Source organism: Cnephaeus nilssonii, assembly GCF_951640355.1.
Source record: "Cnephaeus nilssonii genome assembly, chromosome: 2".
NCBI lineage: Eukaryota > Metazoa > Chordata > Mammalia > Chiroptera > Vespertilionidae > Cnephaeus > Cnephaeus nilssonii.
In genome coordinates, this window is record NC_137073.1 from 110,901,956 (window position 1) to 110,925,511 (window position 23,556).

At 46.7% G+C, this 23,556-nt stretch overlaps 1 protein-coding gene across 3 annotated transcripts; it reads left to right on the forward strand.

Annotated features, from left to right (window-relative positions):
* Positions 1-409: 409 nt before the first annotated feature.
* On the forward strand, positions 410-23,321 carry SLC45A2 (solute carrier family 45 member 2; the record flags this gene model as incomplete). 3 transcript variants are annotated; one of them, XM_079798579.1, is made up of 7 exons in its annotated part: positions 410-809; positions 2,839-3,015; positions 8,054-8,379; positions 13,652-13,795; positions 14,499-14,622; positions 20,071-20,285; positions 22,723-23,321. In XM_079798579.1, 7 exons carry the CDS (start codon positions 425-427, stop codon positions 22,945-22,947), a joined length of 1,596 nt encoding a protein of 531 aa, XP_079654705.1. In that variant the 3' UTR covers positions 22,948-23,321. The 3 variants fall into 3 exon arrangements, with proteins under 3 accessions (XP_079654705.1, XP_079654706.1, XP_079654707.1); XM_079798580.1 differs by having other exon boundaries at positions 425-809; positions 22,726-23,321; XM_079798581.1 differs by having other exon boundaries at positions 425-809; positions 22,729-23,321.
* Positions 23,322-23,556: the final 235 nt, after the last annotated feature.

Below are 23,556 nucleotides of genomic sequence, written 5' to 3' on the forward strand. Positions count from 1 at the left end.
CACATCTGCATTTAGGTCTTTATTGTCTCAAAGCTGTGTGTGTGAGGTTGTAACAGAATGGGTGTGTGTTGGGGAGAGAGAGAGAGAAGAAAGAGAGAGGAACAGAGAGGGAGAGAGACAGAGACGGTGGGAGAGAGAAACAGAGGGGAAGAGGGAACAGTGGGAAGGAAGATTCCTCCAGGAAAACATCCTCAGGAGCCAGAGGGCTCAGGGCAGCTAAGCTCTGGCAGGCCGTCTAGGCCCCACCCCCCTTCCCTCTCATCATAACTTGTGATCTGAGAGGCATGAAAGCATCGGAGCCCTTCCCCCAGCCTAACCCTCTCTCTCGGCTGCTCAGCCAGGCTCCCAGTCAAAACCAGCTCACGAATCGGAGGGGCCACGCAGGAGGTGGCGGGCTTGCAGGCCGGTTCCTCACCCCGTGGCCATGGGCGGCAACACTGGACAGCCGGGCATGCACGCGTACACATCCCTAGCTGAGGACGGCCCCTGGGCCGCTGGGGAGCAGCCCAAGAGACCCACAGGCCGGCTCATCATGCACAGCATGGCCATGTTCGGCCGGGAGTTCTGCTACGCGGTGGAGGCGGCCTACGTGACCCCCGTCCTGCTCAGCGTGGGCCTGCCCAAGAGCCTGTACAGCGTGGTGTGGCTCCTCAGCCCCGTCCTGGGCTTCCTGCTGCAGCCCGTGGTGGGGTCGGCCAGTGACTACTGCCGGGCCGGGTGGGGCCGCCGCAGACCCTACATCCTCTCCCTGGGCCTCATGATGCTCTTGGGCATGGCTCTGTACCTCAACGGGGACACCGTGGTATCAGGTCAGTGCGCTGCTCCAGGCGGGCAGGCGGGGAAAGGGTCCTACTGTGGATTTCTCTATGGGACACTTAACAATGGTTCATCTCTCCTAGGTTTCCACGAACTTCCAACTTGGAATGACCCAAGTTCTGTGGTTGGGAGATTTTACTTTTAGAAACATAAGGATGCATTGTTGTTTGCTTGGTGCTTGTGTGCATGTGTGTGTGTGTATGTGTGTGTGTGTATTTTAAAATAGGATTAAATTTTTATCTACTTTATCAAGCTTAATATTTTCACAAATTTGTTAATTGCCATGTTTTTTGAGCCCATTACATGTTGTTTAGTACTTTGTCAAGTTAATCAGCTATAAATATTTGCAATAAATAACTTGTGTGTCCAAATAAGGGTTAATCCTGCGCTGAGCATTATGAAGAGCTGCTTTAGTGGGTGCAGGGCATCCGTCTGCTGCTCCAGGGGACATTTTGGCAAATTCTGGACAAAAGAGACGTGATGGTGAGCACTTCTTCTAGCCACTAATCAACCACCAATTGATCAGTAATTAATCAGTAATTGGTGGTAGTGGATAAAACGTTGCACTGAAAAAAGGATCTTTTTAAAAAATATATTTTATTGATTTTTATAGAGAGGAAGGGAGAGGGATAGAGAGTTAGAAACATCGATGAGAGAGAAACACCGATCAGCTGCCTCCTGCACACGCCCTACTGGGGATGTGCCCGCAACCAAGGTACATGCCCTTGACCAGAATCGAACCTGGGACCCTTCAGTCCACAGGCCGACACTCTATCCACTGAGCCAAACCGGTTAGGCACAAAAAGGATCTTAAATGTAAAAATAGCACACATGTTTAGGCCTTGAACTCCCAAGCAAGCAGAATGTCTGATAATGAGGCAGCATAATTAGTTATCTTTCATATATATTTAAAAGAGGGCATAAGTACATAAATGTAGGGTATTTCTGGAAGAATCACAAGAAAAGCCGGTAAGACTGTTGCCTCCAGGGAGGGGTACTGAAGGACTGGTGGTGAGAAGTGGAGGATAGGCTTACTTTCATGCTATCATTTAAAAAAAGTCTGCATATATTACGTATTAGTCTTTAAAAAAATTAACTGAAAGCAAGAAAAGTTAAGATTGGATGAATGAAGTGTGGTATAGCCATAGAATGAATATTATTTAGCTGTTAAAAATTGTGAAATTGATCTTCATTAATTGGAATGCGAAGACGGGGAGAGAGTTGGTTATAAATGAGCATGTGCAGATGGTCCCCTGAGCCAGTGCTTCTCAAAGCCTGGTCCTCCAACTGCAGCATCACTGGGGCTCTTGAGATGCAAATCCCAGGCTCTACCTCAGACCTTCTGAGGAATCATGGGAGAACCATGGAGAATCATGGGAGATGGAGTCCAACCATCCAATCCATTAACAGGTCATCCAAGCGCTGGTTAAGTGTGCTAAAGTTTGAAAAGCACTGCATTAAGGCACAAATGTACACCTTTCTCTGTGTGCGTGTAAGTGTATAAAGGGACGTGTGAAGGAGGGCCATCGCTGGCGCTAGGATCTGAAGTATTTCCCCAGATTTTCTATATCGTTGAAATGGTTTATAATAAGCATGCACAATTTTTAAAACCGCTCTAAAGAGCTATGATTCACATACCATAAAAGTCACCATTTTAAAGTGTACAATGAAGTACTTTTTAGTATATTGGCAAGGTTGTGCAACCATCACCCTGTCTAATCCCACAACATTTTCATCATCCCACAAGGAAACCCGGTAAGCATTAGCAGTCACACCCCATTCTCTCCTCCCCACCAGTAAAGGCAACCGCTCATCAGCTTTCTGTCTCTATCCATTTGCCTTTTCTGGACCTTTACTGGAGTAATTGTTAAAATCGAAACAAAATAGTAACGTTTTTATGTGGAAAACAAAACAAAATGAAAGCAAAGGGAGATCATTTGATGACAAGAAGTGTGGGTGGGAATAAAAATGCGCGTCATTTCAAACCAAGGTTTAGGTGCCCAATGTTTATTTCTCTCTTAGCGTTGATTGCTGACCCACGGAGGAAGCTGATCTGGGCCATCACCATCACCATGATGGGTGTGGTTCTCTTTGACTTTGCTGCGGACTTCATTGATGGGCCCATCAAAGCCTACTTGTTTGATGTCTGCTCTCACCAGGACAAGGAGAGGGGCCTCCACTACCACGCCCTCTTCACAGGTAGGGAATATTCCAGAAAGTCTCTTCTCCAGCTCCCAGACAGAGAGGCCCTCCCACGGAAGCCATTGCGTTGAGTTTTTTTGAATGAATGGGTCACTTGATGGAATGCCCCCATCACGCGGGCCTCTGCTCCCAGTGTATTTCTCTAAACAAAGTCAGCTTGTGACCAGGCTGCGGAGTTTGGCAAAGGAAGTTTACATAAGAGCTTTCTGAAGAGCCATCTGTGGAGGCTTTACAACCGAAATGAAAAGAGGCCTTGTGCACCTTACATTTTGGTTGCTTTAAAAAAAATCAGTAATGTAGCATCAGCATTACTTGAGAGCTTGTTAAAATGCAGTTTCCCGCCCCCACCCCACCCCCCACCCTCCAGTTACTTTGATTCTGTGGGTTTGGGGTAGGGGCCCAAAATGTGCATTTTTAATAAGTACCCCAGATGATTCTGTGGCAAGTATCCCAAGAACCACGTTTAAAAAACAGAAATAGAAACAAACCAAGCAAATAAAAAAACCCCTAGGACCGTGGTCGGCAAACTGCGGCTCGCGAGCCACATGCGGCTCCTTGAGTGTGGCTCTTCCACAAAATAGCACGGCCTGGGCGAGTCTATTTTGAAGAAGTGGCGTTAGAAGAAGTTTAAGTTTAAAAAATTTGGCTCTCAAAAGGAATTTCAATCGTTGTACTGTTGATATTTGGCTCTGTGGACTAATGAGTTTGCCGACCACTGGTCTAGGCCAAACAACCTCTGCTTTGCTGCCTCTGATATTCGAAGATTGAATCTCTATATTTTGATTACATTTTCAAGGCTAACACATGATAGTGTTTCTATGAGTTTGAGAAAATATTTGGAGGTTTTCTGCTGATATTAGCATAAGGTGTAGTCTCAGCAAATACGTATAATTTTGATATACTACCTTGGTTCGGGATCTTATTACATCTTATCTGAGCTTTGTATTTATCCCTTAACTGTTTCCCAGCCTCTCACTTCCTCCTGTTTTAATTGAACCAATACATAGCTTCCAGATTCATTTTCCTGAAAGACATATCTGACTGGGGCTCAGTGACCTGCCCAGCGACCGGCGGTGGCTCCCCATTCACCTGCTGCATAATCAACCAATTCCTAGACAGGGTTCAAAGCTCCCCACGACCTGTTGCCATCCTGCTCTTCACGCTTTGCTTCCCACCACTCCGTCCACATTCTCTGTGCTCTAGACAATGTCCCGATCTGCTCCTGGGGCACAGGCCAGGTCTGCTTTACTTGCCGCGTCCCTCCCGCTCCCAGCACCGCCTGGCATATCACCGGTGCTCAAAATAAATAGGAACGGAAGCAAGGCGGAGTCTGCCCTTTCCCTTTCTGCTCCTGTGTTTTCACTCACATTGAAACTTCCTTCCCCCTTTCCTGCCAGTGGACATGAAAGCCGCTTGGAAACTTTCTCCCACTTCCTAGGGAGAAGGCTCCTCCCTCGCTCCTAAATTTCGGGCAAACTCAATTTCTAACGTGGTCAGGGACTTCACCCACCAAGTAACCAAAGGACGGAGGTTTATCAAGTGGATGAACATAAAGGCATCACGAGGTGGATGTCTCTCACAGGAAGAGATGGCGGAGGTGGCAGTTCTAACAGTTCACCTCAGACATGCCCGGATTCACCCTCTCTTGGGGCCCATGTGGTCTGTTCGGGCTGTCGTAACAGAATGCCACACAAGGTTAGTTATTAATATTCTGGCAAAGGATCTCAGGCCTGGAGCGAGGAACCACTTAAAAGCATTCAATGCCAAATGTTCATATGTATTTCGTTTCCTCCAGGCCCACCAGGCTTGCAGTAGTTTTATTGGTAATGATTCAGTGAGGAGCTGGCCCCATAAACATCTTTGGAAGGAGGATGGGTGATGGGTGAGGCTCAGCCTCTTTGAACTTTTCTGTTTCTCAGTGCTTTAGCGTATGCAGGGGGTTGGCTCTGGTCTGAGTTTGACGGCTGGACCCCTGTGGGCCCTTCTTTGTAAAGGCTGTTATCTAATGTGGCAGCAGATGTCCTTTGGATGCTCCAGCTGATGGCCTGGTGATCGATTCCAGGGCCCCGAGGAGGTTGATGTTGTCAATAGAGATAAACTCTGCCGGATATAGATGTGAGAGCTGGTGTTAGCCTTTGTTGGGGCTAAAATGACTGGGATTTTTATAAAGACTATCTTTGAAGATAAAATCCTTAGTTTAAGGAGTGGAAGCAAACAGGAAAGCCTCCAATTAATCCCCAAAGCCCCCTACTGGCTTTTATCATGTCTGGCAGTGTGAATAAAGCTTAAATATTTGGATAATTTCCCCAATCGCCCACTAGTCCTTCAGGGTATGTTCTGTTGGAACTTTTAGCTGCCTCCCGCAGTAGCTTTGGGACAAACAAAACAGGGTTGCCTCTTTTGTCTTCCCACCCCATCCCCACTTACCCAGTCCAGCCCCAAAGAGAACAGAGGATGGGAAATTCTAAGTTATTTGTAGCATGCGTCAGGTTTTACTTAACTGATTAATGAGTGAACCAACAGGGAAGACATAAAGAACACTTTTCCCAAGTTCTTGCACTGTGTGTGTGTGTGTGTGTGTGTGTGTGTGTGTGTGTGTGTGTTAGGTGATTTTGCCCAGCTGTAGACGAAAGAAAGTGTTCTGAGCACGTTTTAAGTAGGTGAGGCTAAGCTATGATCAATATCATATCTACTTATTACATTTTCAATCCACGATGGCTTATGGGAGATCACCCCATTGTAAGTCAAGGAGCATCTTCAGTCATTCTCTGTTGCTTCTGGGTGAGGCTTCAGAGTTAGGGTTTCTGTAGGAAGTCAGCTGCTCACTGGGTTTTGGTCTTGGTTCTGCCACTGTATGTGCTAGTGTTTTACGGTATTATCATGCTAACCCTCAGGAAACTCAGACAAGCAGGATCACCCCCCGCCCTGCTTTCTCCCAGCAGGATGCCCTCATCACATGATGAGAAAGCACACAGGTGGGAATGGAAACCAGGCATAATTCCAAACCCCTTCTTTTCACGCTGTCACCCATCACTTAACCACTGTAGCCTGTGGCTTTCTCATCGAATTCAACTTTCCGAGCTCCAGACATCCTTCTACCTCTAGAGTTTTTGAGGTAGGATTCATTGACGTATTGAGCTTTTATGAACTTCATTGCTAATTAAGAGGAATCTTGTGATAGTTATTAATAGTCAACATCATCTTGTTACCATGAACTAAGCACCAAAAATAAAATCTTCAGAACTTCTCTATACTATTTAAGTCCCCAGCTCACAGTTCTAAGTTCTTATTTATTACAGGTGTTTTTTTTAAATAGTTGTTTACTTATCTGCTTCTCCTACTTGGAATTGCCTTCTTATATATGGTCATATCCTCAGAAACTAGTAGAATCCCTTACATATTTTTAGTGCTCAGTAAATGTTTACTGAATCATACACAACCAGTAGACACAAAACTGGACTAGGGAATCCTCCAATTATAGAACTCAACTGACCTAATACAAATCCATCATTATATTTATATCTGCATATTTATATGCATGAACTAATCACCATTCCATTGAACAGTGGATGATTTATTTTACATATTAATTCTTTCAAATGGGCAGGTGTCTTTTATTCTATATTTTCTCTGCCCAGTGGAACAATAAATTTGAAGGAGAGAAGAAGAATAGAAGGATTAAGTGACATTATAACAACCATTGATCTGGTTGCAAATGAGAAATAGTTTGAAAAAAGGAATGTGTACATTTTTCATAGTGTTAATTAAGGTCAGAGGTTCTCAACTGGGGGTTATTTTGCCCGTAGGGGACATTAGGTTATGTCTGAAGACATTTTTGATTGTCATAACTGGTGTGAGGGTTGGAGAGGTTGTTACTGACAGATGGTGGGGAGAGGCCAGGGAGGCTGCTGACACCTTATAATGCACACCGCAGCCCTGTGCAGCAGAATTATCCAGCAGCAAACGTCGGTAGTGCCAAGACTAAGAAACACGAATTTAGATAGACCCTTGAATAATGCTTTGCACTTAATGCATTTTTGGTTGACTGCTTGGCTTGTCACATGACCTCTGACACCCTGGGCATACCCACAATTGGGTAAAGAGAGTCATTGTCTCATGGTGACCTGGAGGCGCCACAAACCCCAGAACTGCCCTCTGAATCAGCAACAGATTGTGGCTGCCTCAAGGACCTCCCCTTCCTCTCCGACCTTGGGCACGACCACCCACAACAGGTCGCCGTATGTGTCATTTATCTGTTTATGTGTATGCCCATCAGCAATAACTGTATCATATGCTCCTGTTAGCAGAGAACGTATGTTTTACTGCATTGCCCACCATTGCCCACCATTGGCCACCATTTCCCATAATTCCACATTAATACACTTTGGTACTCAGGGTATGGCAATGGTACTTTATGTCTATAATTCAGTGGTTAAGCAGTTGGTCATCTGTAAATATCCTCTGTGGCAAATTGCAGCTAACCAGAATGTGAAGTGACCAGACTTGTCTACTCTCCCACCATTCTTTGACCTTTGCAAACTTTCATCACCTTAGAAAGCTATTTAGTAGGTAAATGATAATAGAAATAATTGTTTTTATTGCCGTCAGAAAGCAGTTTTCTTTGGGGCTCTTTCAGGCCAGGTATTTCAGTTTCTAAGCGTAAGAGTATAGTTTGGAAAGGCCACAAGAATTCTGATAGTGGCAGTATTTACTGTGCACTTGGCTAAGTCTGCACCGTTTTCTAGTTATGATTCTACTAGTAGGTTACTCTTTCATTCTCATCCCCGTATTCTGAGCGAAGAAGCCCAAGGTCACAGCACGTACATGCGAGAGCCGAGCCTGGAGTCCACCCACCCTTCCCGGTTGCAGGTGTCTTGTCCTCTCCCTGTGACCTCTGCAGTCATAACCAGGCGCCTGTGCTGTCCTCAGGGAGCTCCCCCCACCCCCCCACCCCCTCCAAGGAAAAGCCCCGGGCACCAGGGAAAGGGAAGCGGGTTTGCTAAATCCGCTAACACAGCTCTCCCTTGCTTTCTAGGTTTTGGAGGTGCCCTAGGCTACCTTTTGGGTGCCATCGACTGGGCCCACCTGAAACTGGGAAGAGTGCTGGGCACAGAGTTCCAGGTCATGTTCTTCTTCTCCGCCTTGGTGCTCACTCTGTGCTTCATCATCCACCTGTGCAGTATCCCTGAAGCCCCGCTGAGAGACGCTGCAAAGGACCTTCTCCCGCAGCAAGCCCCCCAGGACGCTCCGTTGTCATCAGACAAAACCTACGAGTATGGGTCTATTGAGAAGGTTAAAAATGGTGATGTACACTCAGAGCTGACGATGCAGGGAGAAAAAGACAAAAACCCTGCTGAACAGGTAACGATGCAAATTCTTTTTTCTTTACTTGAAGAAACATGTTCTTGTTCTTGCCAGTCTCATTGTTTTTTTTATTTATTATTATTATGCTTTGTCTTTGTTTTGTTTATTTGATGTGAAGGGTTTTGTGAAGTGTAATTGGATCCCCAAGCCCCCAGTAGCTATTATCCCTTAGAACTGAAACTTTGGACTTCAAAGCAAAGTGTGCGCGTTTTTCTCTTTTCAGAACATCTAACCAGGGAAGAGGAAGCCAGGTGCAAAGTGCCAGGCCGTACATATGAGGCCACAGAAGTATCTTCAGTTCTTACATTAGGGTTGTAAATGTGTTTCTGCAAATGACAGTGTCCAGGGTTGGTAACTGTTGATAGATATGTTCAAATGAATGCAGTTTTATCGTCCTCGTGCCTTCCCTTGTCTTGCCCTCTTCGGGAATCCCTGCTCATTTCTGGTGACTCTGCAGTGCACTCCACAATCCCTTGAGTCCAGAGCTTTCTCATTGGCCCCCTGTATCGTGATGTGGAGTCTTCACGTGAAGCTATTTCACATCTTTCTTGTTTGCTGACTCGCCTGTGTTTTCCTTACCGTGTGGTGAGGGAACTCCCTGAGGACAGGGTGGCCTCAGTCCATTTCCTCATTCATTTTTCTTTTAAACTTACCTTGCAACTATAGTTGACATTCAACATCACTGTATTCCTCTCAGGGTACCACATAGTGATTGGCATGTATATACCTTAGGAAGCGATCACCCTGTTGCAAAGCACAGCACAGAGAACAGAGTCATTTTCTCATTCTTGACGTTTACCTCAGTGCCGGGCACATAGGAAGCTGGCAGCAAATGTTCTGGTAGTTGTTTGTTGAATGAATGTAGCAGAAATGGCCATCTGAAATATGGATCTTGCTGGAATTTGTTGGGGTGAATAATGAGAATTATCAGAATCGGCCCAATTGTGTACACAGATCATTCTTCAGCCGCTGTTAACAAGTCTACCCCAGCTGAACATCAGGCGGACCCTGTCCCTGCCTCAGAGTTGTCACCTATCAAAGTGCAACCACATGTTGTCTTACCTTAATAAATGCATAATTTTGAATAATTTTCAACTTCTAGAAAAGTAGCAGAGAGTAGAGAGAGCTCCTGTCTACTCTTCACCAGCTTCTCCCTAATGTTAGCATCTTATGTAACCATTTGTCAAAACTAAGATGTTACCGCTGGTACAATGCTATTAAGTAAAGAGAAGATATTTCTGTTTCATCGGTTTTTCCATTAATGTCATTTTCTGTTCCAGGACCCAACCTAGGACGCCACACTGCATTTAGCTAAGTGATTTATAATGCTTGAAACTGTGTTTTCTTTCAGTGGTATTTCCAGGAGATATATTTGCTACTTATAGTCAGTAGAAAACCTCATTTCCATCTATTCAATTACGTATTTGGATAAGAGCGGTGAGTCTTAGCAGCTAGTTATAAAAGCTTGTCAATAGTTTTCTCAAGATTAAGTGCTTTGTTCTATTTGTTAGTTTAGTATTTTCCAAAAATGAATACAAACGTAAATTTCAACATTGCTTGGGTTTGAATTGGCAAACTTTTTACTTGTGTAAGGGCTTACAAAAGAGGCCTTGCATCTGAACACAACTGTGTTGGCATTAGGTGTATCAACCTGCCTTCTACCGTGCCTCCCTGATAGGGGAATATAATGGAAAGGACTAATCTGGTCATCCCATTCCACCAATAGCTCCTACTTTAGCATGAGCGTAGTGTTTTCCATCATAGGAAGAACACAGGGAGGAACTGAAAGGTTATTGGGATGAGGCCTTCATTTTATCTTGACCACACAGCAAACAGAGAAAACATGAGAGTCTCGGTCTCTTGAGACCTGGCGAGCCCACCTTTCCCCACCCCAGGCTGCCCCAGGGAGCACGGATACCCCTGCCCATTCATTGCTAACAGATCAGGACTCTGGGATTCCCAGTTAGACTGGAGCCCCCTTGTGTAGTTCTGTAAGGCAACATGAGAATCATGGGATATCTATGCAATGGAACACATATAATCATCAAAATATGTGTGTGTTCTTGAGCAATTATTTAAAACACTAGAGGCCCGGTGCATGAAAATTCGTGCACTGGGGGAGGGGGGTCCTTCAGCCCGACCTGCCCCCTCTCACAGCCTGGAAACCCTCAGGGGATGTCCTACTGACGGCTTAGGCCCACTTCCATCGGGGAGTGGGCCTAAGCTGCAGTCTGGCCTCCCTCTGCAGGGGGTGACCAGGCCGATCAGGGGAAGGTGCTGCACCCATCACCCCACCGCCACTGCTGCCTGCCCTCAGCCCTCGCAGCCATCATGGCTTTGTCTGGAAGGACGTTCAGCTGTGTGGTCTAATTAGCATATTACGCTTTTATTATTATACATAATATATTTGCAACACACACACAACCTCCATTTTGAGAAAAGCTACACAATGCAGAGGAAAAAAAAAATAGAAAGGATATATACCCCAAATGTTAAATTGAAGTTATTTCCTCTGATTGATGGGCTAACAGGTAGTTTCAATTTTATTTTCTAAACCCTTCTGTAGATTCAACATTTCTATAATGGACAAATATTATTTTGAAAGTGAAGAAAAAATGTCATAGTTTAAGGAACAAAACAAGACAGGGTTTTGCTAAAGATAAGTAGCTATTACCTCACTTGTTGCCCTGTTGATTAACTCTGACTCAGAGTGAGGATCAAATGAAACAAGTGAGCAGGAGCCTTTTGAAAGGACTAAAGCCCTCCACACTAGTAAGAAAGCACAGGAGTCAAATATAATTAACTTTCTAGTATGTTCCACACACACAACACTGTAGGCTCTGATTGGTTTTGTTATTTGCTTTAAAGAACAAAATAAAAAACCAAATTCCAAAAACAGAGCAATGTATCTTAAGCCCAAAGCCAAGCATCCGACTCTTCATTGCAAATGTGCATCTTGGGAGCCTCCAGCTGAGCAATGGGAGACTCCACCATGTCGGGGCCATGGCCCTGGCCGTCACTGTGTGTCAAAGCCATTACTTCCCAAGATGAAGGGTGGCTGTGCAATTTGTGAACTGGGAAATGTTTTCTTTTAATGTTGAAGGTCCTGAATTATTTCTGAGTTCAAACCAAAGCATTCACCGGCAATGCCTCCATGCCGTCACTACCCCCTTCACTGTCTCAGTGGTCTCCTTTGGAGTGAACTCTTGTGAGGTTCTCTTTCCCCCCCCGATGGCTCTGTGCCTTCCCACTTAGGAATCCACCCCACCCCATCTCCAGTGGACATGGGCACACAATACGTGCAGGACACGAACTCCCAGGGGCTCAGACCACTGAAAGGGCTTTGCCAAGGGAGCTGATGAGTCAGAGAACAAGATGCCAGCTGAATTTTCATTCTGCGTTGAAATACTAAAGGAGCTTTGAATATGTATATTCCCATCTTTTGCAGAAATATTAGACACAGTCTGAAAGCTCATCTTTGTTTTTGGAAGAAAGGAAATATTAGGCTAACAATGAAAGCAGACTGAAAAGCATGCATAAGGCAGAAGCATAAATTAATATTTGAAATGAGGTGGAATGCTTGCTGGTCAGATTCACTTTATAAAATTTTGCATTTTGGGAAGACAGGAAGGAAAGTGAAGATAAATCACTTAGTTGTGTCTCAGTCTATACCTTCAGCTGCTTCTTCCTTTGGCCAAGGGAAAGGTAGTAATTCACCCTTGAGTTTCTGTTGTGCTCACCATTTATTTTGACAGCCACCATATTTCACATTCAGAAAGCAGTTATTTTTCCTAAGTCCGAGGGAAGGTCTATACTTTTACATACTGAGTAAATATAAGCAAATCAGTTCAGTCATGTCAGTAGACTAAATACTATAAAATTGATGAATTAAAAAAAGCAATTTGTACAACAAACCTACCGTGAGTAAATGCAATTTTCTGCAACAAGGAACTAAAAGCATTATCATTATAAGGTCAAGAGCTGTAAACACAGATGCTGTTACAGTTAAAACAGAAAAATCTCAGGAGACCATCTTATAAATAAACTAGCCAAGACCCAATTTCATTGTGTCAAGCTTCAACTAAATAAAAACCTGACAAGAAAGACCCCAGCACGGTTGATGTCTATAGTCTCAGGGTCTTCAGGGCAGCTGACTGCTTAGTATTCCTGAGGTTTCTTTCTTCTCTTATATGACAAGATGTTAAAGGCTATTTTATTCTTTGTCATTTCAAAACAGCTGTGTCAATAGTTTAGATTTTTTTATTCTCTCAAGGCTTCTTCTGACCAAAAAAATTGGAGCCTTTGGATTTTACAGCCACCTCATTGGATGGACCGCCTTCCTGTCCAACATGCTGTTTTTCACAGATTTCATGGGCCTGGCGACCCTGCTAGTGGTTCTCAACCTGTGGGTCACGACCCACAGGTTGAAAACCACTGCTGTAGAGCCTAAGACCATCGAAAAACACAGATATTTACATTACGATTCATAACAGTAGCAAAATTACAGTTATGAAGTAGCAACGAAAATAATTTTATGGTTGGGGTCACCACAACATGAGGAACTGTACTAAAGGGTCGCGGCATTAGAAAGGTTGAGAACCACTGTCCTAGAGGCTACTCTCAGAGTTTTTCTACATGGCTCTCTTTATCTTCAAAACTAGCACTTTTCCTGCTTTGAACTCTGACTTCCCCTTCTGCTCCCAGCCGGAAAAAAAAAACTCCCTGCTTTTTAAAGGGCTCATGTGATTTGGTTAGGGTCACCCAGATAATCTCCCTTTTGATGAACTCAAAGTCAACTGATTAGTAACCTTAATTATATCTGCAAAATCCCTTTGGTATCTAAACAATACGCAATCACAAGGCAACACCAGAGGTAGACATCATGGGCCTCTTAGAATTATCTACCACACTTTCAGAGTCAGGAAATCTGAGAATTATGGTAGTCTGTGAGCTTTGTCCTCATGCAGTTGTTCTGTCATTCAAAGTAGGATGCTAGATGTCTCTTGCATGTTAGTCCAAAGCAAGCTCCATTTCCAGTCCCTGTCCCCTCAGGTCCTCAAAGCCACATTCTAGGACTGAAACTGCTAAGCATCTACACATACTTAATATCTCCTAGAGACCACTCTATGGAAATCTTAGTGCCATGCCCAGACAGTGTGACCCTGTGCGATGGTGGACTGGCAGATATGTAACATGGCTGTGTGCTCTGGCTCCCACAGCTGGCTGCGTGTCTGCACATAAGGTCACACCTGCTTTATGTTTATTCCAGATTCAGAGGACAATGACCATGAAGTCACTGCTGAGGGCACTGGTGAATATGCCTTCCCACTACCGCTGCCTTTGCATCAGCCACCTCATTGGATGGACTGCCTTCCTGTCCAACATGCTGTTTTTCACAGATTTCATGGGTCGGGTAATGAACATGTCTGTATACATACTCATTGACTTGCACATCAATCTTTCAGTCAGTACCTGTGGGCCTTCTTCTGGGCTAGCCTCTAAGATGGGCACATAAGAGTGTAGGAAAGAGTACTTTTAAGGGGCTGCCTTATAGGCAGGTTCTAGGGGCAAGTTACTACACCCTAGACAACTGGAGGGTACTATGGGACCAGTATTTGATCAAAACAGCAAATAAGAGAAAATCAGTGTTAGCTGTAGCAGTCATGGCGGGCTTAATGAAGGAGGTGCAGTAGGAGCTGGGCCTTGAAGGGTGAATAGGAGTTGGAGAAAGAGAGGAGAGGGAGAAAATACTTCCAGCAAGAATAGGAATGGCACTTGTGGAGATGAGTCAGGAGCCTATTGGCTGTACCAGAAGTGGTGGGCAGGCTAGCCTAAGTTGGGTGGGGCCAGAAGTTGGGTGGAAGGAGGGATGTAAATGATCCAGAGAGATGTTGTTTAGACTTGATGCAGTAGCGTTAGGGCTTCCTAAAGGTCCTTGCGTAGAGGTGTGAACGGATGAAACGGGGGCTGTGGTCATGGGAGGATGAGCTCTGTGCCCTAGGAAGCGGCCTTTGGGCAGGGCCATGTTGCTCCCTAGGGACGGAGGAACAGGGTGTATGAAGAGGGGTCCCTACCACCCTGCGTTAGTAGCTCAACAGCCCAAATCTCTCTTTCAGATCGTGTACCATGGGAATCCCTACAGTGCACACAACTCCACCGAGTTTCTCATCTACGAAAGAGGGGTTGAGGTCGGATGCTGGGGCTTGTGCATCAACGCAATGTTTTCCTCACTCTATTCTTGTAAGTCTCCTCCTCCTATGGTGTCTTCTAAGGGCTCTGGTCCAGCAGAATGTTGGATTTTATATTTCTACTAGAGGCCTGGTGCACAAAATTCGTGCACGGGGGGGGGGTGTGTCCCTCAGCCCAGCCTGCACCCTCTCCAATCTGGGACCCCTCTCACAATCCAGGACTGCTGGCTCCCAACTGCTCGCCTACCTGCCTTCCTGATTGCCCCTAACCACTTCTGCCTGCCAGCCTGATCACCCCCTAACCACTCCCCTGCCAGCCTGATTGATGCCTAACTGCTCCCCTGCCATCCTGTTTGCCCCTAACTGCCGTTCCCTGCAGGCCTGGTTACCCCTAACCGCCGTCCCCTGCAGGCCTGGTCACCCCTAACTGCCCTCCCCTGCAGGCCTGGTCCCCCCCAACTGCTCTCCACTGCAGGCCTGGGTCCCCCTGCAACTGCCCTTCCCTGCAGGCCCTGTCACCCCTAACTTCCCTCCTCTGCCAGCCTGGTCCCCCCCCAACTGCTCTCCACTGCAGGCTTGGGTCCCCCCCATCTGCCCTTCCCTGCATGCCCAGTCACCCCCAACTTCCCTCCTCTGCCGGCCTGGTCCCTCCCAACTGCCCTCCCCTGCTGGCCATCTTGTGGTGGCCATCTTGTGTCCACATGGGGGCAGGATCTTTGACCACATAGGGGCAGCAATCTTGTGTGTTGGAGTGATGGTCAATCTGCATATTACTCTTTTATTAGATAGGATAGAGGCCTGGTACAGGGGTGGGGGCCAGCTGGTTTACCCTGGAGGGTGTCCCAGATCGGGGTGGGGGTTCCCTTGGGGCGTGGGGCGGCCTGGGCGAAGGGCCTGTGGTGGTTTGCAGGCCGGCCACGCCCCCTGGTGACCCAAGCGGAGGCCCTGGTATCTGGGGTTTATTTATCTTCTACAATTGAAACTTTGTAGCCTGGAGTGGAGCCAAGCCTTCTGCTTGCTCTGTGGCAGCAGCCATTTCTGTTGGGGTTTATGTATCTTCTATAATTGAAACTTTGTAGCCTTAAGCGAAGCCCTGGGCAGGCCAGGGTGTGTGGAAAGCTTGGCTTCCTCCATTGCTGGGGGCAACCCTAGCCTCCTGCTCTTTCCAGCTCTGTGGCTGCTGCCACTTCTGTTTGGCTTTGTTTACCTTCTATAATTGAAACTTTGTAGCCTTGAGTGGAGGCCTAGGCTGGCAAGGGCAGGCGGAAAGCTTGGCTTCCTCTATTGCCTGGGAAACCCAAGCCTCCCTCCTGCTCTCTGTGGCTGTAGCCATCTTGGTTGGGTTTATTTGCATATTCACTCCTGATTGGCTGGTAGGTGTGGCTTGTGGGTGTGGCTTATGGGTGTAGCAGAGTGATGGTTAATTTGCATATTACTCTTTATTAGATAGGATATTTATTTTTTTGCTTTTTAAAATACCAGATTCTTCATTAGTATATGGAGAGCAGGGAAAATTATTCCTTTAGAAAGGACCACATGAAATCCTTTTTCATAGGGGATTCTAGCTGTCATTTTCCTCAGTGACTACTTTGTCCTTATAATCAGTGTGGCCCTGATCAAGGTCCCCTGGAAAATAAAAGGAAATCTTGTAAACAAGATGGCGAAGTGTTGGATGGAGCAGGGGTGGAATCCAACAGAGTCTTAATTACCAACAAGCCTGGGTTCCACTGGCGTGAGGTCATGGTGGAGTTTCATAGATATGGTTATCAGATTTGTAGATGACACAAAATAGGATGGATGGGTAATATGCTAGGTGACAAATTGAACATGTAAAATGACCTTAGCTCAGATGAGCAGGGTGGTATGTTACAGGAGCACTGTTCCATATTGAGGACAATGGCTTCCTTCCCAGGTCCCAGTTTTCCATGGGGTTTGGAGCCTATTAAACCCCCTCTTCCCTTTTTCCTCCCCCTCCCCCCTCACAGTTTCAGCTGTAAGGGCACTGTAAACAAAGGCATTTCTGCGATGGGTTTTAAATAAGTCCAAACTGCTGTGCTCCAATGCCGGGCATCACACAGGCTCCTTTTGTGCTGGCTAATGGGTATGGAAATCTCCAAGCTGGTATACATTGAATTAAGTGAAAACTCTGATCAATAAAAATATATGCAGGCCCCCGTTTGGAGTGGGAATTTGGGAGCTCCTCTGGCGTTGAGGGGAAAGTAGCTTGTCCCCTATGCAGAGCTCTAGGCTTTGGACAGGCCCTGGGGACAGCAGGGACCCAGATCAAATAGGGGAGGGTTGGCGATGGGGGCAATGCCTGTTACCACGCTCAGAGCATCATTCTGTCACTGACTTGTGCTTCTTGTGGGGGAATGGGGTGCAGGTATGTAATGACCCCTAGTCTGGAGTTCAGCCTTTTACTAGCCTCGGCACAGCAGGAAACCTGCTTTGAGGTCAAGAACCTCTCTTCAAAATGTGGCACAACTGGGACAGGGCACCTCATGTAAACATATAAGGAATTCATGAGCCCAAATATCATAAAACCATAGAGTTAATTACCTTTAGATGTGCTATTACCAAATAGTGGTGGCATAAAGCTAACATTTCACATGCACACCTTCTTTTTCCCCTCGGAGTATGTGAACTAAGAGAATTCCAGGGGGAAGATTTTTAAGCACTGAAAATAGAATCAGGGAGTGATAGATACAGGTCTCATAATCCATCTCAGTCCCTATGTGCTTTCCAGAGGTGGGGGGCTAGTCACTACTCCCCTCATTCTTGTAAGAAGAACACATTTCCCACAAGTAACCACCATTTTAATTTTGTGTCAACTTTAACTTTTTTTTTAATCAAATAATTTCTACTAGGTATTATTAGTCTAGTGTGAGTTACTGTATGAATTTCATGGCATTTGAAATTTTAAAAGCATATTATTTGTAAGCCCTTTCTATTTATAATCCCTATACAAAATAAACTATTACTTGAATAGTTTACCGAAGTTATCTATACTAATAAAAGGGTAATATACTAATTAGACCAGATAGACTGGACGTCTTCTGGACGTCCTTCCTGACAAAGCCAGGGCCCCGGCAAAGCCGCCCAGAGGGAGGGAAGCCGGCCTGGGTTCTGGGTGCCTGTGGCCGGCTGGAGGAGGGAAGCCTGGGTCCCGGGTGCCGGAGGAAAGCTGGTGCCGACAGCGGGGGGAGGGGGGAGGGGGGAGGGAGGGGGGAGGGAAGGCCTACTCTTGCACAAATTTTCGTGCATCGGGACTCTAGTATGAAATATATAAAGTGTTATGTATAAATCTATGGTATTCCTATCATTGTAAATTAGAACTAAAATTTTATGTATAAAATACCAAGTAGCCCTGCCTAAGGATCTTCAGGGGTTCTCATGTCCGTAAGATAAAGACAAAGTCCTGCACTTGGCATTCCAGGAGTTAGGCCTGGCTCCCACTTTGACCTCCGTCACTCCCACACAGATTAACTAGCCTCGTGACTCACCACAAAGACCTTCTCATCTCTGTGCATTTGCTACTGCTTTTTGTTTCTTTTTCTAAATGAACCGCTCTTCCTAGCTCCCCACCTAGGCAACTCCTAATGATGCTGTTAAACCCAGCTCACATGTGACCTCCTCCGTGAAATCGTTCACATCTTTCCCCTGCACCCGAACCCACCCTAGGCAGAATCAGTCATTTCCTTCAGTTCCAGAGCATACACACAATCCTCTATTTGGGGCTCATCATAAAATGTCAGATGCAAATCCAGAATTTCTATCAGGATGGGCAGCCTGGCTGCTGCGGTGGGGACCGGGGTATGGTGATAAGTGGCTTGTTTTCAAGCTCTTTGCATAGCACGCACTCTTAGATCAGTGAGAATAGCAACAGTGAGTATCGAAATATAGCCAGTTGTTCATATCATACACTGCTATTCATAGCTGCTGCTTAAACCCATCATTTACATTCCGACCCCACCAGAGGCACAGTGAGCCCGACCAGGTGTCAGGCCCAGCAGACCCGGGTATCAGCTTGGCCCTTATACTTATTGATTCCTCTTCCTGAGTAAAGCATTTTGTGCCAGACTTACAGTCTTTGTACTGAAGTTGCTCATGTTTCCAAAGATCTCTTTATCCTTCTCTGCCTTCTCCCTTGGATAAAGAACATCCCCCTAATGAATATTAATGGTATCTGTAAGGTACTGAGGCACTTTAGATGACATTTTCTGCATAGATACAATCATTAAGCATACAGTAACAGACATGGCTCTATACTGCTGTCATTCTCAGCCTTGACAACAGTCCTCCAGGGATGGTACACATTCAACAGGGGAAGCAATGCCACACTCTTGTCCTTTTCAGAGCTCCGTCCTCCATGGATGACCTACAACCATGTTCAGTTTCATAATTGATTCAAATGTAATGTAGATTAGGGTTATTGTCTATGCAATTGTAAGTCCAATAATTATTTGGAAAGATATGGAAATCTCACTCTTGAACAGGCTCATTTCAAGTATCTATCATTAATCCCCTGGGTTCCGTTATAGAGGGGCAGGGGAAAGATGGGAATGTATGTATTAAAGACAACTGATTGGAAAAAATAAAATAAACATTTTTAGGGATTTTCCATGGTGGGAAACAATGTAAAACATTCTAAAGCAGAATTTTCAAAATTTAAAAATGAACTGTACCACAGTACCTTCATGGGCAAGCCAAGTTTACCTGCTGGGAGGGAACCCAAGAGTCAACGAAAAAACGGTAGCCACCATTAACTGAATGTCTTCTGTGTGCTCAGTGTTGGGCTGGGAGAGTTCACAGGCATTTTATCTCATGTGATGCTGACAACAACCCCAAAGAAAGACTTTATTAGTCCCCCTTTTCAGATGAGGAAGCTGAGGTTTTGAGAAGTTAAGGAAGTTGTCCACAGAGAGTGGGGGAGCCGGCGATGGATTGGCAAGTCAGGGGAGGTGTCTGCAGACAATGCACGCCTTCTGCTTCCTTCTCAGGTACAAAAGCAGCAGGAGGGGTGAGGAAGCGGAATGACCTGGATCATTCTGGAAAATCCGGTGGTTTTTACTTCCTCCAACCTGATTTTGGGCCGTGGGTGCCAAGGACGGCCTGGGTTGTTATTTAGGTCCTGTTAGCCTAGACCCCTGTGAATGAGAATGACCCCCCTTTTCTTCCCTGTCCTGCAGTCCCAGGTCCATGGCCAAGGCCAACGTTGCCCCACCTCTTCTGCCTCCTGCTGTCTGCTGAACAGTGTCTGGTCCTTCTGTGGGAAAGGAAGTCAACCTAGCAAGCAGTTTCTAGGGTTTTGTTCAGGGTTAAAAACTGATTTCACAAGCCCGCTGTTGTCAAGCACAGATGAGGAGGTTCTTTTGTTCAAGACTCAGTATAAAAAAAAAAAGGCTCCTAAGAAAAGTGAATCTTCAAAAGAAGGGATTGTGTGAAATGATCAGTGTTGCGAGGCACTGCCCGCTGTAATTTCTCCCTCTTCCTCCCACAGACTTCCAGAAAGCTCTGGTGTCCTACATTGGATTAAAGGGTCTTTACTTCATGGGGTATCTGCTGTTCGGCCTGGGGACGGGCCTTATCGGGCTCTTCCCGAATGTCTACTCCACCCTGGCGCTGTGCGCCTCGTTTGGCGTGATGTCCAGCACCCTGTACACCGTGCCCTTTAACCTCATGGCCGAGTACCACCGCGAGGAGCAGGAGGAGCAGGTGCGTGGCATACCTCTGTGCCAGGTGACTCCAGGCTCACCTGAAGACGGGGGGATTTGGTAGGAAAGTGTAAGGCAGAGCTGGAAAATAAGGATTTTTGAAACAGCAGCACTAAAATACCAGCCAGATGTGATGATGGTCTGACCAGGCCATGGCCACCTCCCAGCCCACCTCTCCTCCTCCTCACTCTGAAGCCCTGTCACACAGAGACAAGGAAGGGGGACCCGGGCTTTCTGACAGCTGCCTCACGTGGCCCGTGCACCTGGGGCATTTCTGGGTCCCCAGCCGCTGCAGAAGTGCATGGTGGGGTTTCTGGCGTTATTGGTTGAGGGTAGGGCGTTCCTAGGCCACAGTTTCCTTGGAAGTCCCGATGTTGGTAAGCAGGCCCTGTGTGCGTGGAGGGAAGCTGGTCCCAGCCGGTCACTCCCACCTGCTGCCCGAGGGAGGCCTGCCCCACCTCCACCTTGGAGCGGAGGCCAGAGGGCAAGGCCCTAACCTGCCCTAAGAGAACACTAGGTTGGGGATTTGTGCTCTAAGTTGATCACATCTTCTTACCAACATATGCAACTTGTTCCCCGTGAAAGTAGGCTTACAGTTTCTTAGCTGGAGCCGTGATGTAAAAGCTGGAGGTGACGCGGAGCTTGATCCAGCCCAGCCTGAAACCGCAGTCCCTGAAGGCACGCCCATGTGATGCAGCGCGGGCTGTCTCTTCCTTTATGTGACCTGGCGAAGCCGCAGCAGGCAGAGGGCACCGGAGTTAAAACCTTGCAAACCAGCGTTCCGCTGCCCTCATCCCCTGGCGAACATGTTCCCAGTGTTTCAGTGCCGGCGGGGTCGCTATTAAAGAGGCAGCTGCCAGGAGGACTGTCCCTCCGAGGAGAGCGGTCCGTGGTTCCAGGGCAGAAACGCAAAGCTTGCACTCAGAGAAACCCGTCACATCCTGCCTCCGCCTCTTGGCAGCTGCGTGACACGGGATGCTGTTCACTGGTTTATTAAATATCACTTAGAGGCAGGTCACAGAGGAGACATAGACGCATGGTCCAACAATCCCAGGGGTACACACAGAGTGCACCCCTCCCTCCACTCTTTTCCTGCCTCCCCTGGCCCCTACATGTAACCACGCTTAGGTTTTTGTTTATATTTCCAGTATTTTTAAATGAAAATTAAGCAATAGGAATCTGTTTTCTTATTTTCCCTTTATATTCGAAGGATAATATGCATTTTGGGGGCACAATGATTTTTTTTGTGTCTTACTTTAATAGTATAGGAATTATCAAACTCTCAGAGCCTCAGTTTTCTAATCAATCAAATGGGAATAATATACCCACCTTATAGGGTTGTTACATATTAAATGGAACAAGATAGTGTAGATAATCCACCTAGAATACTGCCTAACTAGCACCTGCAAAGACTCAAAAAACAATAGAATTATTATTATTATTATTATTCTCCTGGGGATCATGATAACATGTACATCTGGGAGGTGGTGGAGTATGAAACAAAGTAACATGTGAAAGAACCTTACACAACACCTAGCACATAACAGACACCCAGTAGATGGCAAATTTTCAAACAATTCAGACAAGATATCAAATATTAATCAAGTATTAGTATACTAACCAAATCAACCATATTCTGAAAGGTTGAATTCCTTTTTTATGTTGCTTCTCCTATGTATATCTGTGATTCAACATCCTCCTAAAAATGTTTGCATTTGTAGCACTGATGAAGGAGAGAGTGGGGAAATTTATAGTTTTCACTACATTGTATTTACTGACTTTTAGGAAGAGAGGATTTTGCGTATATTAACCATTTAACTGCCATAGGCGTTAATGGTGGAATGTAGGGCTTGCTGGCAGCCTTCGGGAAGACGGTGAAGATTCTTGGCCACCTTAAACCAGGGCTTGGCGAACTACGTCCGTCTCCTTGCCACATGTGGTCAGCCACCTGCCTTTGTACAGCTGGTGAACAAAGAATTCTTTAAAACGTTTTTAGTGATTTTTATAAAAAATCAACAGAAAGATAATATTCGGTGACAAGTGAAAGTGACACGAAACTCAAGCACCCGTGTCCGTGAAGTTGTGCTGGAACGCAGCTGGTTTATGTGCTGCAGCTGCTTTCCCTGGGCCGGCAGAGGGTGAGGAGTTGCCACCCAGCTGGCTTATGTGCTGCAGCCGCTTTCCCTCGGGCCGGCAGAGGGTGAGGAGTTGCCACCCAGCTGGCTTATGTGCTGCAGCCGCTTTCCCTCGGGCCGGCAGAGGGTGAGGAGTTGCCACCCAGCTGGCTTATGTGCTGCAGCCGCTTTCCCTCGGGCCGGCAGAGGGTGAGGAGTTGCCACCCAGCTGGGGCATCTACCATCTGGTCTCACAGAAAGGCTGCCAGCGTCTGCCCCGCGCTGTTCCGTGTCGATCACACGCTGTCCGTGTTTCCCTTGCAGAAGCAGAAGGCCCGGGCAGGGGCCCCGGACAGCGGCGGCCGCGGGCAGGGCCTGGACTGCGCCACCCTCACCTGCATGGTCCAGCTGGCCCAGATCCTGGTCGGAGGGGGCCTGGGCCTTCTGGTCAACATGGCCGGGAGCGTGGTCGTGGTGGTGATCTCGGCCTCCTTGATGGCACTGATGGGCTGTTGCTTTGTGGCTCTCTTCGTGCGATACGTGCAGTAGGTCAATAAAGAGACATGGTCCCTCACCTCAGACGCAGGAACTCGGTCTCTCCTTCGGCTCCGCAGCTCTGGGGTCTGCCCACTGCAAGCTGGGTGCCCTGACTGCGGCTGCAGTAACGTGCCCGCCCCCACTCCCCCAGCTCCTGCACAGCAGCCCCCACACTGCAGGCACCATTTGTCGCAGGAGAGACTGGACTGCCTCTCCATCCACGGGTGGCCAAGGGTGAGCGCAGGCGAGGCACCCACACGCCCCTGTCTCTGTGTCTCAGGGCAGGGTGCAGAGGTCGGCTGTTTCCCACGGGGCCTCTCAGGTCTTCAGGAAACCTGAGCAGCAGATGAATTTACACACGACTCCTGGATTTATTCTAGGATGTGTGTGTGTGTGTGTGTGTGTGTGTGTGTGTTTTAAAGAATTTATTTTTATTGTTGGGAGTATTACAGATTGGGGGCTCATGGTTGTTTTTTTTTACCAAATTCACCAGTACTCAAAATATTGCTGGTGATTTATTTTACGACATTAACCTACTCCTATTTAATTCATATGAAACTCGCTCGTATGACTTCATGTTAACTTAGGACATCCTGGGCAAGTCTGCCTGCGCAGCTCCTG